Source organism: Halichoeres trimaculatus, unplaced genomic scaffold (genome assembly GCF_033239565.1).
Source record: "Halichoeres trimaculatus isolate MK-OKI-2021-1 unplaced genomic scaffold, fHalTri1.1 fHalTri1_scaffold_22, whole genome shotgun sequence".
In the NCBI taxonomy this organism is placed as follows: Eukaryota; Metazoa; Chordata; class Actinopteri; order Labriformes; family Labridae; genus Halichoeres; species Halichoeres trimaculatus.
In genome coordinates, this window is record NW_027437200.1 from 19,908,408 (window position 1) to 19,926,300 (window position 17,893).

General features: G+C 41.8%; 1 protein-coding gene across 1 annotated transcript in view; it reads left to right on the forward strand.

Annotated features, from left to right (window-relative positions):
• The first annotated feature begins 522 nt into the window (after positions 1-522).
• The window catches only part of svep1 (sushi, von Willebrand factor type A, EGF and pentraxin domain containing 1), a 123,556-nt gene continuing 106,185 nt past the window's right edge, over positions 523-17,893 (forward strand). The window contains exon 1 of the mRNA XM_074699186.1: positions 523-1,647. Coding sequence (XP_074555287.1) covers positions 1,084-1,647 — 564 coding nt within the window. The 5' untranslated portion in view covers positions 523-1,083. The remainder of the gene's footprint in view (positions 1,648-17,893) is intronic.

The following is a 17,893-nucleotide window of genomic DNA, read 5'->3' on the forward strand; positions in this document are numbered from 1 at the left end:
TGGTTACAGATAAAATCAGTGAAGGAAAACACGACAGCAGAGAGAGGGAGAAAGAAGGAGAAAGAGGGAGAGGCTGGAAGAGCGAATCCCTGTGGTGCAGGAAGAAATAGACAAATCCAATAAGTGAGCACGGACGTTTCCCCTCCTCCTTTTTTTATTCCTTGAATAAGACACAGAGAGGAAATGATACCCACTTAAGGAGTGGTGATTTGGCAAAGCATGCTCACCCTCTTCTTGCGTCCCACCTTTCACTCTCACTTTCTTTGATGCTACCTTACACATGTGGACATATGGAGTCAATCACGCTGCCTGTTGCTGGTGCTTTCTTAGGGAATGTTGACAAGTTGACAGGCAAGGCGCTGAGCTGACATCTGACAGGAGAGACAGACAGATACAGAGAGGGAGGGAGAGGAGGGGGAAGGGTGAGAGACTCGGAGATAGGGGGGAGGTGAGAGAAAAAAGAGGAGGAGAGATGAAGAGAGGGGGGAAAAAACTGACTACATGTCCGAGACTGGACTGCCCCCTTTTTTCCCCTCAACCTCCCTCTCTCCCTCTTTCTCTCTCAACTTTTTCTCTCCCTCCCTCCTCCTTCTCCTCCTCCTCTGTGTGTTTTTTTAAATGATTTGGGGAGAAGAGGGGAACAAGCATTCAGAGCTTGGCCGACGGTGCAGGCAGGCAGGCAGGCAGGAGCGTCACACAGGCAGACAGGAGTCTGAGGGGCACTGAAGAGGACTGAAGAGGCTGTGGGTTTTTTGTTGTTTTGGTTTTGGATCTGATGCACTGGATAGAGTGACAGACAGAAGAGAAAGAAGAAAGAGAAAAAAGAAATGAGGCAGATTGGTGTGAGGTTTTGAAAGAGTACAAACGCAAAGGACAGAAGCAGGGAGGTAGACCAGCGTTTTTCCAGACGCGGCCGGAGTTTTATTCCGTTGGAGACTCCTCATCTTCATCCAGCAATGCTTTTGAGGAACTCTGCACTGAACTGTTGCTGGAGGCAGATGCAGGAGTGAAACATCCTCACTCAAAAGAGGAACCACGTTGTCTTTTTTCCTTCAAAACTCTTTCACATCAGCAGGTGTCACCATGTTTTCCCAAAGCCTCTTTTTGAAACCATCCTGGACTACTTGCCTAATAATCCTGTGCGCCCTGGATGTTTGGATCACTGCCTCGCCTGCGCAGCAACCCCAACCCAAGCAGCAGCAGCAGCAGCAGAAGCGCCGGTCCAGGCAGATGCCACCTTTAACCTCCTCCTCCTCCTCATCAGCCGGCAACCTGTCAGAGAGCGCCGAGAGCAAAGTGGAGCGCCTTGGCCAGGCGTTCAAGCGAAACGTCCGCGAGCTGCGGGAAAAGAGCGCCTGCTTGGACCTGGTCTTCCTTGTGGATGAATCGTCCAGCGTTGGTGCCAACAACTTCCTGAGCGAGCTCAGGTTTGTGCGCAAGATGCTGTCCGACTTCCCTGTGGCGCCGGAGAACACAAGAGTGGCTTTGGTCACCTTCTCGTCCAAGACGCACGTGGTGACAAGAGTGGACCACATCTCGGCGCCAAAGTCGCACCAACACAAGTGTTCCCTGTTCAACCAGGAGATCCCCGCCATCAACTACAGAGGAGGAGGAACCTACACGAAAGGAGCCTTCCAGAGAGCAGCGGTAAGTCTCTATCACTACATGTGTGTGTGTGTGTGTTTGTGTGTGTGTGAGTTGGCTGCAGCCTCCTGTGTGCGTTAATGATGCCCTGCGTGGCCGCGCTGTTGCGGCTCCTGCTTCCTCTAAATTACACACCAGCAGATAGTGAGGGGAAGCCGCTCGCCGGGCTAATTGTTGAGGAGTTTCCAGTGATAAAAATACCATCAAGTGGGAGCTCACGCATGCACAAGCACAGGCAGACACACGTAGACACACACTCTGGGAAACAGGTTTGGAAAAAATAGCGAGACGTTCACGTCAAGTGTGTCTGCTCTCCTCTGATTCCCCTCCGATAACACACTCTCTCTTTTTACCTCTGTGTTTGGATTGTATGTGCGAGTTTGTTTTGGAAGCAGGGATTTTTGGGGGTTATGTGGGATTACAAGAGGTCAAAACACGAGCTTGTTTATGGTTTGTTGATTTGTGCAGCCCGACACCCAGCAGAGCGCTCAAATACACACACAGTGAGGACATATGGCACAGTTCATCCGTCAAGTCCAAGCAGGCCAGCTGTTGGAGCTGTGTTGGTGGTATAGAGGTCCTGTGTAAACACACACACACATGCACACACACACACCTGGGCTCTGGGCTTCAGTTCAGAGTGTTATTGAAGAAGAACAACATTCAGGTGCTTTGGAGAAAGTTTTGTCTCTTTCCACACCACTGTTAGGGTTTTGCAGTCAGCTGATTGTTGCATCAACACAGCTCAAAGAATGGGAGGTTAACGTGGTGCACTGAGGTTTGAAACCCTCTCTGACACCATCATGTGATGAAACAGGTGATGGTTGTACAAATAGCTGAGCTTGGTGCTGAATCACAAGAGCACAAACTGCTTTGAGTAAGGACTGTTGAGGAGAAACGGAGAGGGAAGTCAGAGATTTTAAGGATTTTTTTATGGAAGACAGGCTACAATCGAGTATAGAAAATGCATAATAGTACAAAACAAAACAAGGCAGTTATTTGATATCGCTGTTAGCCGGACCTCCCATGTGCCCCTAAAGTCATTCTTATATTTGCATCACTCTATCAGATTGATACCACTTTTATATCAGCATCACTTCCTGATATCGGCATTACTCTTACGTTGGCATCATTATGATATCGGTATAACTTGCTGATATCTTCATTAGGATATTGGAAGGTTTACATGCAGCTTGACAAATTGGACTATGGGCTTGGTCAGCTCAAGATTGGTCTATTCAAATGCATGTTAATAGCTTAATCGGACTGAAAGCGAACTGAGCATAGCTCGACCTAGATACACCAAGATGATACCATTGCAATCAGATTGGGGTTGGATTTGGCAGGACCATAGACTGTATAAGACATGGATGTAGTCTTCATGACGTTACCGTCGGTCCCTAATACCGTAAAATGATGCCTATCTGCAGACGCATTCATATTGGATATGACTCAGGCTTTGAGCTTCCTTTTCAACAGATCGATCGCCCATCAATCGCTTAAGTTGAGCTGTGTGTGATTAGACAATCAGATGATCCTAATAACTTCTAAACTGCAGAGTAAGAAAAAAATGCACCCACCGTACCGTGTGCCGATAGCCAAATCATTGTCTCTAGACCTAGGTTGTTTTTTTGAATCAGGCTGTAAACATGCTTTTAGCCAGGTCTTCCAGTCTTTCTGCTGCCAGCCTCAAGGGGATCCTTGATGCACTTCTGCGTAGGCTTCATTTTTCTGAACTGGATGTTGCCCCTTGGGCAGGACTTGTCAGGTCTTGGTACACCTTGGCGCTAAGAGAAGTAGATGACCATGATGAAATGGCTCCAGTACAACAAACACCATGGCACATACACAAAACCAAAAAACAAAAAAAAGAGCTTCAGCTGCATCCATCTTTTCCATCAACGCTAAAATGTGTCTTTCTCTCCAGATGAACTGAAACTAGTTCGATACGCGTCAGCTTTGCCTATCAAAGAATGACAGCGCTGCCTTTTGAAGTGGAGTGAGACGTTCTCGGCCAGAAGTCCAATTCACTTTCCTGCATGTGTATGCAGACAAGTCAAGACCCCCTGCTGCGGCTTTACAATCAAGCTATGATCCTAAACCGAGTTTCCACCAAGTAGTCTGGTTCCGTTCTGTGCGGTTTGTCTCGGTTTGGTACAGTTAAGCCTGAACCCGTTTGCGTTTCCACAGCAAACCGTGCCCTCTCGTGGTAGGCGGCGTGTAAGCTGGATGCCGAAAGCCCCAGCTGTTAAACAATAGCGTGATGCCGTAGCAGCACGACACAGTTTACCCCACTGATAAATCCAACGAAGAAGAAAAACGCGACAGAGTAAACAAAGAGCATAGATGGAAGACATGCAGCATTTCGTCCTCTCTGTGGTTGGCATGTAGCTCTTTGATACAAAGAACAATCAAGCTTTGTTTCAGAGAAGTCTGTGTGCCCCCAGGAGAAATGCAGCCGCTGTCGGGGTAAGTGACGATTCTTTCGACCAATCAACGGTCTTCAGTGTTGTTGCTCCACCTTCAGAGAGCTGATCGGTTCAGTCTGGCACCCATATCAAAGGTTCCCAAAAAGTAAGACGGCTTGTCTCGGTTTTTGGGGATCTGTCCTGGGATAAGTCAGTGGAAACGCTACAAAATGCGTGTCGTACCAAGATGAACCGAACCAGTCTGCTTGGTGGAAAAGCGGCTTTAGTCGGACTGCTGCGTGCATGTAAACGCTCCGACTGTCTCACAACGGTACCACCATATCAGCATCACTTTCTCTTTCTCTTTCGTCCATGTAGATATAACTCTGATATTGACATCACTCTCGGATTTCAGTATCGTCGTCTCTTTCTGATATTGGCATTACTCTGGTATGAGTATCACTCTTTTCTGTTGGTCTTAAAACTCTAAAATTAGTCAAGCTCTTTTGTCAGTCATCAAATCTCTGACGTAGCAGCGCTAGCTCTCCATGAATACCCTTCAGACGACAGAATGAGTCACGTCAGCTTACTCTGTAGAACAAAGAGAAGGTACGTTGAGTTTTGGCAGGTCTAAACCCTCAGTCTATCCCTCCTTTATGCTAACAGCCTTTGGACTGTATCCTCCAGCTTAGCGCTGAAAGCTTGGCCCTCAGGACAGTTTTCAGCTCTCCCTCCTCAGTTAAGTGCTGATAAGGAGGCTGCTGGCTGCGCCCCAGCTCCTAAAGACTACAACAATACAGAGAAAAGGCTTTCTGGGGGAACTTTGGTGGCTTATCGTTATCCACAAACACTCCAAATGTTTGGGGTGATTTATCAAATGATGTAGAAGTCTGAAGCAGCCAGAGTCGGATCAAGAAAAAAAACACAAGGTCCACTTCTTGGGAATTAAGTCAGCTTTCAGACATTGTTATTGATTCAAAGTCTGATAGAGTCTAATTCGCTGACCTGAACCAATAAACACTCCTAGGTTACATTTTCAGGATGGCATCTGACTGGTGAGAGTCAGCCGTGTATGAGTAATGGTGGAGCTACGTGCAGCCTACACACAGCTGAGAGTTTTTGGAAAGATAGATGAGCCTACCAGACACAGACTGAGCACCGGCTCTCCACAAACCAGCCAACACCTGATGGATTCATTCTGACGTTTACTGAGTATTTCACATGCTCGAGGAAGTGTTGTTAAAATACGGAAAAAAAAACACACAACCCACCTTTGAGGAATTGCTGCCTGATATCTGGATTATTTCATCTCTTGTCTGAGCCTGACTGGAAAGAAACAAAAGAAGAGTTTGTGGTCTCTTTCAGCGTTGAGTCTGCTAACTCTGATCGACAAAGCACAAATCCTGTCATCAAGTACACGCTGACCTGGAGAAAAGTGTGAGTTTGAGAGTCTGAAGGGGAATTTTGCTGCATGTGTGCTAGCACGTGCTCCTGCGAATCAATCTGAGACTTCAGTGGAAAATGAGCGCTGTACATGCATGTATGTTAGGAGTGTGAACATGTGCCTGTGTGTTAGCAACAGGGAGAGACAGTGAAAGTCAGAGAGAGGATAATTGATAATTGCAGTATAATAATACTAATGCCATATTTTATTCCCTTGGCTGCTCTTGGCTGTTGTAAGTGCTGCAGAAAGCTGGGATCCATTAAGAGAGACATTTTTCCACCAGCCGTGCATGTAGAGACAGGGCCGTCCTCCAGCACTCTTCATCTCTGTCTGCCTCTCTGCTGTCTGTCTGTCTGCTGTCTCTCCTTTCACCTCTCCACTGTTTATATCTATATAGTGAGGTAATGTAAGCTTGTTTAGCCAAATGAGTCACTTTACCATCTTTTAGCTCTTTCTTATAAGGTGTGGTCAGAGCAAGAGCACAGCAAATTTTTAGTTTATTTACAAAAGGAGGGGAAATTTTCTTTAAATAAAGATGGAGGACATGCCCCAACCGCTTTATCTGTTTATCCAAAGAAGAAGCCAAAATACCTGGCAAGTGCTGCCATCCTGCACATTGACAATTAAAGGGATTGACTATGCAAGCAGAGATTAAAATCCAAAGGTCCCTTACATTAGCATGACTTAGATTCCTCCCCTTATAGTCGTGACTATTTTTACGTAAATCACCACGAGACTAAGAAAATTAACTTGTAAAGTTTGATGCATGTCCAATCTACTGACACAAAGTAGGTGGGTTTGATGGACTGTAGTTACCAACTGTACAATACGTGGACACAGTCACAGTGACATCACCCATCTGTTTTTGAAGCAGATTTTAAAGCAAGGCAGTAGCCACGGTTACATGAGGAGTTTATTGTCTTTCGGAATGAATTTGTTCTGAATGACTTTTCCAAAAACAACAGTATACATGGAAAGGAATATTCCAATCTCTGGTCTATATGTGCCGCTATAATCAAACAGAATAGTCAATGGGGCATGCGCAAACAAACGTAAACATATTGAGGAACGTCTCTAGTTGCGTCTTACGTCATATCTGAGCATGCGCTGAAAGAACCAACCTAACAACTTTTCGTTTGAGTGGATACATGATACCTCAATTGGTTTCGGGAGAGGAATATTCCACCCCTGTGAAACCGATTAAATGTCCATTTGGATTGGCACTATTCTTTTGGTATGAGGTGTATACAAAGGTTAAATTCTTTCCGTTTGAGCAAGCGGAATATTTGGGTCCATGTATACGCGGCTACTGTCAAGATACACCCAGAGATATTAACTCAGCCCAAAACCAGTTGACACGATTATGCCACTTCATGCTACAACATGCCACGATATGCCATGACATGCCACGTCATGCCACGTCATGCCACATAATGCCACATAATGCCATGACAAACTACGACATGCCAGGACTTACCACGTCTTGCCACAATGATATGACAGGCATGAATATGACATCACACAAAACATTATGATAAGGCCTAACACTTCATGAAAATACGACTTAACATGAAACGTTGTGACATGGCACAAAACATCATGCCACAACATGACACGATTAGGGGTGTAACGGTACATGCATCCGTGCCGAACCGCTCCATAAGGCCGTTCGGTTTGGTACAGTGCTGTATTCGAACGAGTACAGTAAGTTTACGTTAGCCGCTGCACATGGCTCTTTAATAGTCACGTGAGTACTCGTCTGTGATTGGCTGAGCCAGGAAGGCGTTTAAATATTCATGAGGAAAGTGGTCTGTGATTCGTGCTTTGCGATCATGTGCATATCATGTGGACGTGACGTCTCACGGTGAGCCAATCAGAAGATGAATATCAAAGAGCTTCCGTAGCCACAGGAGCTTGTGTCTGAATTGTGCATCATAGCTGCTGCTAACGACCAACCGGAGCTTGAAGAGCCTCCCCCCTCGCTGTCTAATGGCAAGTTTTTGGTTTAATAAACATGATAAACAAGCAAATGGTTTTGCGTTGTTCCATACTGTACCGAAAATGTACCAAACCGTGACCCTAAAACCAAGGTACGTACCGAACCGTGGTTTTTGTGTACCCTTACACCCCTAGACACAATACATTGTAAGATTATATAATAATAAACCACATAATGAAATGAAATGATACCACACGATAAAACATCATGTAATAATGTTATACGCTAAAACGCAGAATTACAGGATATGACACGGCACAGTATGAGGCTTAATAATGCCGTATGGTACAATAAGACAAAATGGAACTACTAGATATGACAGAACACATTGCGTAACTACATGATATGATAAGATAAAACAAATTAAAATGACACGGTACGGAAAAACAAGAAACAGTGTGATTCAGGGGAGATCAAGTGCCTTTAGCCTCTTCGCTAACAGCTACAGCGTGCTCACCTGTTATAAAAGGGTTGGAAAAAATACAGAGTGTGCTGCTGGAGGTGGACACTTGAAGAACTGCGGGTTTTCTTTACACGTCCGCATCCTCTTACTTTCTCAATCTGGAGGTTGCCACTTGCCTATAACTCTACCTGTCAGTAGGGGGAGCTCTAATCAAGTTTTCGCTTTCTTTTTGGGGAGCTTCCATTTAATCATTTTTGTACAGTCTACAAGTAGTTGTGTAAAGTCTAGAGACATAACTTTTAGAAGCAAATGAAACAGTCCTCTAAAGATTACATGTAGATGACATTATGTTTATTTGTCTTTTAACTCTACTGTTAACCAGGCTGATTTAAACCAGCACATCATTCTTAGTGTCATTCTGAAGTTGAATGACCATATTAAGAGAGCAGCACTTTGTCATAACTACTCGCGGTGTCACGTTACAGATCTGCCTTTTCTCAACACCCCTTCACAGTCGATAACCTCCTGACTGCTGCTTTAGTTTCCCAACACTTCCAAGTTGAGTCTTTCAGCCTCTCAGGAGTTACGTCTTTACTGTACCTGAGACAGAAGCAGTTCACGTCACCTTCTCCAAACTGAGTAATCCTCTTTTCCTCTCCTCTCACTGTAACTGCCCTGAAAAAGTTGATCCATTTTCCTGCTCTTTTCTTTTTAACTCACTTTTAATTTATTTTCCGTGCTTTTGCCTTTTACATGACCAAATATCTCCAAGGCACCATGGCTCCAATCCTTCCTTTCTTTTGATTCTATTGGTTTGCTTGTAATCTTGTTGATCCAGGACTTATTGCTTTTTCCATTGTTGAATTTATTAAAGCTTCCCTGGATACCAGTGTCAGCTGCAAAATACAGAAAGAGAAATGACTGCATGTGTCTTCGCCAGTTAAAAATCCCTGCCATTGCTTTTTTTCTGTCCAGTCATTTTTCATCCTGAAGATCCCTCTTTGTGTTGCCCCCCCGCCTGCTCTCTACAGGCATGTCTGGCTTTGGCGGTGAGACTGAAGCTTCAGACTTGACTTGGCGTCTTGACTGTCATCCTTTACAGTTGCATAAGACAGAGATGGAAAGGCAGCAAGTGGAGAGATGACAAGAGTATAGGAGAGAGATGGAAGAGCCTCTTCGTAAAAGAAGTTCTCCGCACAGAAAAATAGAATATTTCTATGTCTGAACTCTGAAAAAGTTGGGCTATCAAGTGGGTTATATCTTCCAGCTTCTTTTGGGAAAACCCCAGTGATTCTTGTTTTACGCACCAGGAAATCTAAAAAGTTCACACTCATAACTCACTCAAAGTTTTATGCGCACATACAGTGTGTGGACCAGCGTCAAGTCTCTGCTTGGCTGTCATCATATTCGTCAGAGAATCATAATGTTAAGAATGAACAGACTTGCTGCCTTGGCTTGCATTTCAAGATACTGTAAGATACAGTGTGTATGATTTGCTAAGCCCTAATTCATTTTAATATAACATGACCACTTTATGATGTAATGTCACAGCTTGGCGTGATACCAAACATGGACAAAATCCAGCGAAATTTAATCAAACACTTAGTGATATGAAAAACTATGATACCATCTCATACCACTTAAAATGTTACAGTACCATAACATACCATACATTTTGATAAGATATATTATGGCCTCATATGATACAGAAGGATACAATATAACACAATATGATACACTGGGATATGATATGATACAAAATGATATGTCAGAGCATGATACTTCACAGTGTTCTGAATTACAACATTTTAAGTTACAGCATTTAATGTTACAGCGTTTTACATTACAGTGTATGACATCATGATGTTAGGTTATGATAAGATATGTTTGGATACAGTACAATACAATATAGAATAGAATAGAAAATAGAATAGAAAATACTTTATTTATCCCTGAGGGGAAATTCAGAAGTGACAGCAGCAATCAAAACAAAAACAAAAGTAAGAAAGTGTATAACAAGATAGTCATGTCTAGTGTTAGCTCCATTAGCCATGTCTGTGAACAGCATAATGCTACTCTGCCTTCTGGTATTCCCTCTGTTGCTGGGTTAGCACGGCTAGCTCGTCCATCTCTTGGAGATAGATCTTAAGTTCCCAATAACGATGGATGGAAGGACAGGTCGATGTCGTCACTTCTTAGCTCACACCTGAGAACCAGCACGTCGTCCTCACCTCCTTCTCCTCACCTTGTGAGGAAACATCTGGCCTTGCACCAGTTAGTATTGACATGCTACAGGCTGCTAACAGCTCATTTCACATGTAAACAATGCAGCCATGGTTACATGTAGGATCTCCAGACAAACACGGGAGAAAAAGTAGTAAAAATATCACTGAAGACAAAACCAGTTTGGTGTCCACGACCAACAAATGAACCATACAAAGCAGAGAAGACGAAAAAGAGATGAAAAAATGACAAGAAACTGACATGGAAGCGAGAGCTGTTATTTTCTGATATAGTACAATATATGTTACACTACATAATGTTTTGATTCAACACACCATGTTATGCTATACTAAATATTCCCTTACATTATGATACATTATGTTGCGCTACATTTTGTTATGTTACATTATGTCAAGTATATAGACTGTAGAAAACGATCTCAATACGATCCCAATAACTTCAAAACGGCCTTGTTAGAAACAAATTCACTCATCATACAGTGTGTGCTGATTGCGAACGCTGTAAATATGTTTTTAATGTCGTAAAAGTCTGTTTTTATGGCTGGGTGTGTACGAGACTTTGGGTCTTTCTGCCTTAGGCTTCAGTTTTACTAACCGGATGTTGCCCCTTGGTCACATCCTGTTACGTTAAGTTTAATCAAGTTAAATCATCTTGCATTGTGTTACGATAAGATAAGTTAGGTTGAAATGTGAGATGAATATTATGGGTTAAAAGGAGCAGATATGATTCTGTGTGACAGATAAGATATAAGGATATATGAAAACCCATGATGGGTTTGCAAAGTGGCCCAATGAGAAGATACATCCTGTTATGTCAATGCGTATTTTGGGTACAGACACTTTGAATCTGACCCCGTCTGTTGACGTGATTTTGAGTCTCTTGCTGATTTGTGAACCTTGTAAACACATCATTCAATTTATGCTTTTATTAATATAACTACAAGATGTAGTTCTTCCTCTTTTGTTATTCTTTAACACATTTTGCAGCACAGTGTGGGAGGTATCAGACAGACTTATTATAGCAGCTGCCCTGGTTTTCCAATAAGCAAACTTGAGTTAAAGCCCACATTTGTCCTGTTAATTGTACAAATAGTCTGAGCTGTTTTTTTCACAGGACTCTTTGTGTTATTTAACATTGCCAGACCACAATAAGTGAAACAAATATCAAGGGGTTTCTGAGGGGCCTCAACGCTGTTTCTTCCATTTGTCCCATTTTTCTGCCTTTCCATCACGCTCCCCTCCAGAGCCGCAGACCTTCCCAGACGAGTGTCGGCCAGGGGAATGTTAACGTCCTCCGCTTTGACGCATTACAGCCAAAATATGCGGTATTGTTTTTCAAAACATTGTCTATTAGATTAAATGAGGCGTGTGGACGCTGCTCATGCTCGGTCTGAGGAGAGGGAGCGTACGTTGAACAGTCTCGTCCTGTTTTGAAATCACACACAAACAGTTACGCACACTTTTTCTTGATGTAGCTGTTGTAGAGTTTTTGAATAAGCTGCTATAAAAAGCAGCAAAGTGAGGTTGGAAATGGAGACCATTCATCACCTGAATGCTGGAAAGTTTTAACTACAGTGGGTGTTTTTTCAGGGCCCTTTTTTAAACTCTCTTATTAGGGCTTTTTTGTTATCTTAGCTGAGTCACAGAGTGAGTTCTAACCCAGAGAATTCAGGCTGAACTCTTGTTACACGCATGTTGGAGGGAACACGTTAAGAGCATCCTTTAGCCAGATGAGTAAACCTATTTCCATTTCAAACCCTCTAAGAGAAGTGACCAGGATATGACTACTGCACAAAGGAAACTGAATTTCATTGAAGAGCAGTTTCAAAGAAGTACCCACCGCGACAAATGAAAGCAAGGTGCACCTCTTTGATCCTCCTCCAGTGGCTGAGTCCAGTCCAGATAAGACGTTTCTGCTTCCTGTCTGCGCTGCTGCCACTTCCCGCCATCTCACCCTTAATCATTTCCTCCCCCCTCAGCCCGTCTGCGTCCACCCTTCTCTCTTCAGTATCACGGAGCAGACTCACCTACCAGCCAGAAAAACCTGATAAGACAGAGACCAGACAGCAGCATCCACAGACACCAGACCACAGATGCAACATCTCTGAGTCAGCAGTGGGTTTTGGGTCACTACCATGACTGTCTGCAGCACCTCATAAATCTATTAAGGGAATAATCTTGGAAAGTAGCGTCTCCCAAAAACACAAACTTAGAGCCAGTCTGGAGTGTCTCAGGCTGTGAGACACCTTGCTGAAAGTGTCTTTTTTTTTGGCCATCTTTGCTCCAAGCCGATAATGTTTTAGGTTTCTAATAACACGAGAGTGAGTTTCTTCTAAGATTGTTTTGGGCCTTGGGCAGGTCAAGAGAAAAACTAATGATACAAGATTGAAGCTGAAATAAAGTCATAATGTCATGAGATCAAAGTTGACATACAGACTTTTGGAGCTGAGAAAGACTTAATGTACAAGGTTTAATAAAAGTGTATAAGCCCACAATGTTAGAATATTTAGAGTCAAAAAAACTTGAGCAAAGGGTTTTGCATCCAAAGTTAAAAGTAAAAGGCGTAATGGTGAAAGATTTAAGGTTAAGTCAAAAAGTTACAAGATTTGAGTTGAAAAAGTCACACTGTTTTGAGGTTGGAGCTCAAATTAAGTTATTTTGTATAAGGTTAAGTCAGATGTTAAAGGAGCTGTGAGGAGTTTGAAAGTAATCTTGAAAAAGTCTCCCTTCTAGATATCTACCTGATCCTAACCACAATTTAAAATGAGATTATCAGCGCAAGTATTGCTGGTTACAGGGTTATTTTAAATTGCCACTTCTTAGCTTCCAATTGGGGTCAGCTGACAAAGTTTATTTGAGAGAAGAGATAAAACACAGAGATCTGTGTTTTTCTCTGCTGAAAACGAGTTCTGTGATTGATTTTGTAGTGATGGTGGACACTGTAGCCTAACTGTCAGACAGAAAAAGGACAGAAGAGCAGAAGAAAGATAGACAGGAGAGAGATAGAGCCCAAGCTAAAGGCTAAAAGGGCTAAACTGTTTGTGCTAATGTCCATTCCAACCCACAGTCAGCAGTTATTCTGCAGTGGTCTGTTCAAACTTAAGAGTCTATTAATAAAATGAAGAATGAGGTTACGTTAGCTCTGATTGGTAGATGACTGACAGGACATAACCAGGATTCACTAACGCTACACATTACAGACATGTCTTAAAGCACCATGCTAAATAAAGACGGCATCTAAACTACTTACAAACTGACAGTGTTTACTTGTTGACACGTTAGCTTACAGATACATCGCAGCACCGAGCTAACATGTAGCCGGCTGCTACAGCGTCTGCTTAATGTCACATTTGAAACCATTAGCACTACATAACAACTCAGTAAAGAGTTGTCTTGAAAATTTTTTTTTGAAAAAATTATATATATATATATTTATTAAGAATTATATTTATTATTTCTAATTATTTATTTAATTATTTATTTATTTTATTTTATTTTATTTATTTTTTATTCTATTTAAAAGATAAAAAGGAAAAAAAAAAGGAAATTTGCTTCAGTCTGATCTCCATTCAATTCCAAAACAAACGCACGCCTCACTAAAAGTAATTTACAACAGTGTGCTGAGACTCCGGTCCACAAGGTGGCGAGGGAGTGCAATCAAAACAAATCACACTTTTAGCATCTTTAAAGTCAACATAAAGTCGTCATGTTCAAAGTTAAGTCCAAAAAATGTGAATGTTATGATTTCAAAGTCAACCTATAGGCTTTTGTTGGAGTTTATAGTAAAAAAAATTGTAATATTGCAACAGAAAAGTCTTGTGTTCTGTTTCATATATCAAAACTTAATTCACAAGAGGCCTGGAGGTATTATATAATTTATTTTAAGCAAGGAAAGCATATTTCATTGACAGGTCAAACCGTATTATGGTGAAGCTAAGCATCTCGACAATCAGCACACTGATTTATTTTGGAAATTATGAAGAAAGTTTGACCCTTAGGTTGATTTTACAAAGATCAAAAGAAGTCAGATTTGAGGGCTGCTGGAGTTTTTCTTTCTTCATTTTTTTTTTTACTTTTTCCACAAACACTCTCTTGTCTTTGATGACTGTATATGACACATGTGTGACTTCATTACATGCTGTACTGGTTTTGAAACTATGTCACTCCCTGAGGATCCTTTAAGTTTCAAAACATCTCAGCTGTATGTTGCTGTAAGCAGATATCCTACTATGACTTCAACATTAGCTGTAACAAGCTCGAGGATTGTTATAGAGTGACGTATTATTACAGTTCCAGTTTTCTGGTTTCAGGTTTGTGCTCCTCCACTCACACACAGTTACTCACTTCACTGGATGCTTACCTGGCGCCTGCACTCGGGGTGTAGTCAGAGAGCTGTTCAGACTCTGTCACAGTGATGGAGACAATAGACTCAACATGACCGTGTGTGTTTTAGCATGTGTGTGTTTTGGGTGTAGGAGGAGGAATGCTTCAGTCTCTGGTTCTGCTCCTCTGGGTCTCCTCAACACTGAATCGCTCTGACAGAAATATCCTCCACTTTCCTCTTTCATAACTCCATCTATCAACCTCAAAAATGCCGTATTGAAGCTCTTTGGAACATTTTTCTCTGTATTCTGTCAGTATCAACATCATCAATACATCAGATCAGAAGAAAGAAAGCCCTTAAAAGTTTTACAATCAAGTTTATCTTTTTGAGCCAGACCATTTTAATAAGCTGTCTTGAAGCTGTTGGATGGATGTTTGTGGCTTGTTTTGTTCTGTAGTTTCGGCGCATTTAAACCTTCAGTATTGTAAACCAAAGAAACTCCTCAGACAATTTTGAAAAGTGGTTTTTAGTTATTATGACCTAATGAAGAAGTATTAAAAAAGTGGTACCACCAGGGTCACCTTTGGCCTACAGGTTCATGGATTCCCTATGAACAAAGGCAATGGTACAGTCTAAGTGGTTGCTGGTTCGACTCCCAGCTTGGAGCCTTTGATGCATTTATTTCCTCTACTCTCTAATTCCCCAAATTACCTGTCTCTCTTTAGCTATTCTACACATGACATCAAAAATATTCGCAAAAATCAATTAAAGAAATTGACGCCACTAGCCTGATTCCCATTTATTTGTGGCAAAGGATGATTTTGCACAAAAATGATGGAAATGATTGCTAGATTCTTACCATTTCAGAAAGTTGCAGGAACATAGTTCCCAGTCATAGGGAATGTTGAATAAACTGGCATCAGATCAGTGTATTGGATCACCATTGGCCTAAACTAGGGATGCACTGATCCAGCTTTTCTGGTCCCGATGCAGATACCGAAACCTGGGCTTTGGGTATCTGCCGATACCAATCCTGATCCGATACTACTGTTGGATAATAACCTGCATGCTCTGCTGTGATACTGGTAATTTTTTGAGTAAAAGATAAAAATGAGTACATATGGAATCACTGAAGTTAATATTTATTTAAACTATAAGTGTTAAAAATAGGGCTGTCATTTTAACGCGTTAATTAGATTAATTAATTACACCACAAATTAACGCGTTATAAAAAATAATGCAGATTAATCTGGATCCAAAACCCGCTTGGCGTTCAAAGACACACTTATTTTCAAATGTCTGGCATTTACAAACCGTTTGTCCTACTTGGAAAAGTGGTGTTCTCGTCAGATTTTCAAATTTCCAACGGTCCCTGAATGTATCACACCTGACGTCAGCAACATGCTTTAGACCGGGGGAAGCGAGAGTGGGTCCACATCTCGTTTATTCACACATCCTTTTTGAAAATCTGCAGAAAATCAACCGTTTGCTCTAGCTCAATTCTGTAAAAAACAGATAATTCTTGACTCTTTACTGCATCAAACAAGCCCTGAATGATCGATATTTTTTCTGTATTTAAATCTAAAGAATTCTTTGAAAAGTTCCTTCCATCTTCCTTGTGTCTTGTTTCAGCTTGGGGCTGCTCTGCACCAATGAGCAACAGTTTGTGTGTTCAGAGCATGTTAAACTGAAAATACTTCACTTTTCTTTGATCCAAGACTTGAAAAAAGTGTTTTGTACATAGTTCCTCACAGATTTTAGCCTTTAGCCTGGGATCTCCTGACCTCATAGAAGTATAGAAGTTCATATTGCAGTGACAGTTGAGTCCACATTGAGTAAAAATGTGACAGAAGCAAAAACCGTCCTAAAATCAAATCAGCTTATCTTAGGTGCAGGACTGTGTAGATTTTGTAAAGATAGAACCATAAAACTTTTTTCATTTGTTCCTTATGCATCAGGGTACCTAAAAATGTGTTGTATATATTTCCACCTTATTTTTTTAATGTTTTTTAATGTATTTTAATGTCCTGGAATTCAAATTCTTTATTTTGGGACCTTAAGCAGATATGAGATTAAAATGCGATTAATTAGATTAATTAATTACAAATCCTGTAATTAATTAGATTAATTTTTTTAATCGCCTGACAGCACTAGTTAAAATGTTTAACAGCAATTTGGTTAAAAAATGCTACAAAATTTACAAAAATGACTATGTGATTGCAAAATTTCATACCGTTTTGACTCAGTCATAGTTCAGCCTAAGTGTCAAGTTTGGACCAATCCTTTCCCACCAGTACCCGATCCAGCTTTGAGGGGTTGGATTGGTGCTGATACCCAATACCAGTATCAGATCAGTGCATCCGTAGCTGAAACTAAAGCCCAGGTATCGTAACTTAAGAAGTTGGACTTTTCTGTCCTTTTGGTGTAGTTGCATCCATGATCTTTAGAGACGGACTTCTACGGTTCTGATATCAAAGGAAATGCATAAATCTTCTTGGTCAACCAATTCTAACATCAACGCCGATGATATCAAACAGACACAGATGCATCTTCTTGGTTATTCTTCCTTGGTCGTGAAAAACGATTTCCAAATTCAGTTTTATCACCGAGCCAAAAGTTTGATTAGTCAGTTTTTCCACCATTGCTTGAAGTGTAACTCTACTCCCTTACAAATTTGGCCTGTCAAATGAAAAAGTGACAATTTGTCAAAACTCCCCCTGACTCAAACGGGCTAAAAACATCATCACCATGGGATTAAAGATAAATGCTTGCATAGCTAATCCACCGTGACTTTCCCAACGTGGTCAAACTGCTCGCCGTCTCACCATGTCTAATTGCACGGACAATATTTTCCTTTGTTACTTAACGGTTCCTTCTCTCATCACACTCTGCTCACCCCTGCCCTCCTCTCTGAAATGGATACCGAATACTTTCCAGAAACAGGGGCCTAGTTTCCGACCTCTGGACGTCTAAAGGAGACCCTGAGGCCTCCTTGTTCGCCATTATCTCACACAAGACAAGAGACGTGAGGAGACAGTCGCAACTTAGCCGGTCTGGTGCAGCTGACCTCAGATGAGATACCGTGAAGGAGGAGAAATCAAACTTTGGAACATCACAGGCATGAGTCAGATTTTTAATGAGTAAGAAAAACAATGGCATGAACTGATCTCTCTGCTGTCAAGCTGCTGTCAGCATGAATTGATCACCACAAGCCCTTTGAATTGTGGCGTGAAGTGTTGACAGACGGTAAGGTAGGGCAGAGAAATGTGGCCTTAAAGGTCAGATGGGTTCAGCAGTTGCAGAAACGTTTCTCATAAGAAGTTAAGAAGGTCTAAATATAAAATACGCTTACAAAGGATTCAGTTAAAGAATGCTGGCATGTCATTTTCCCCTTTTTATTGCTATAGACGTAATTAAAAAGTTGCGGA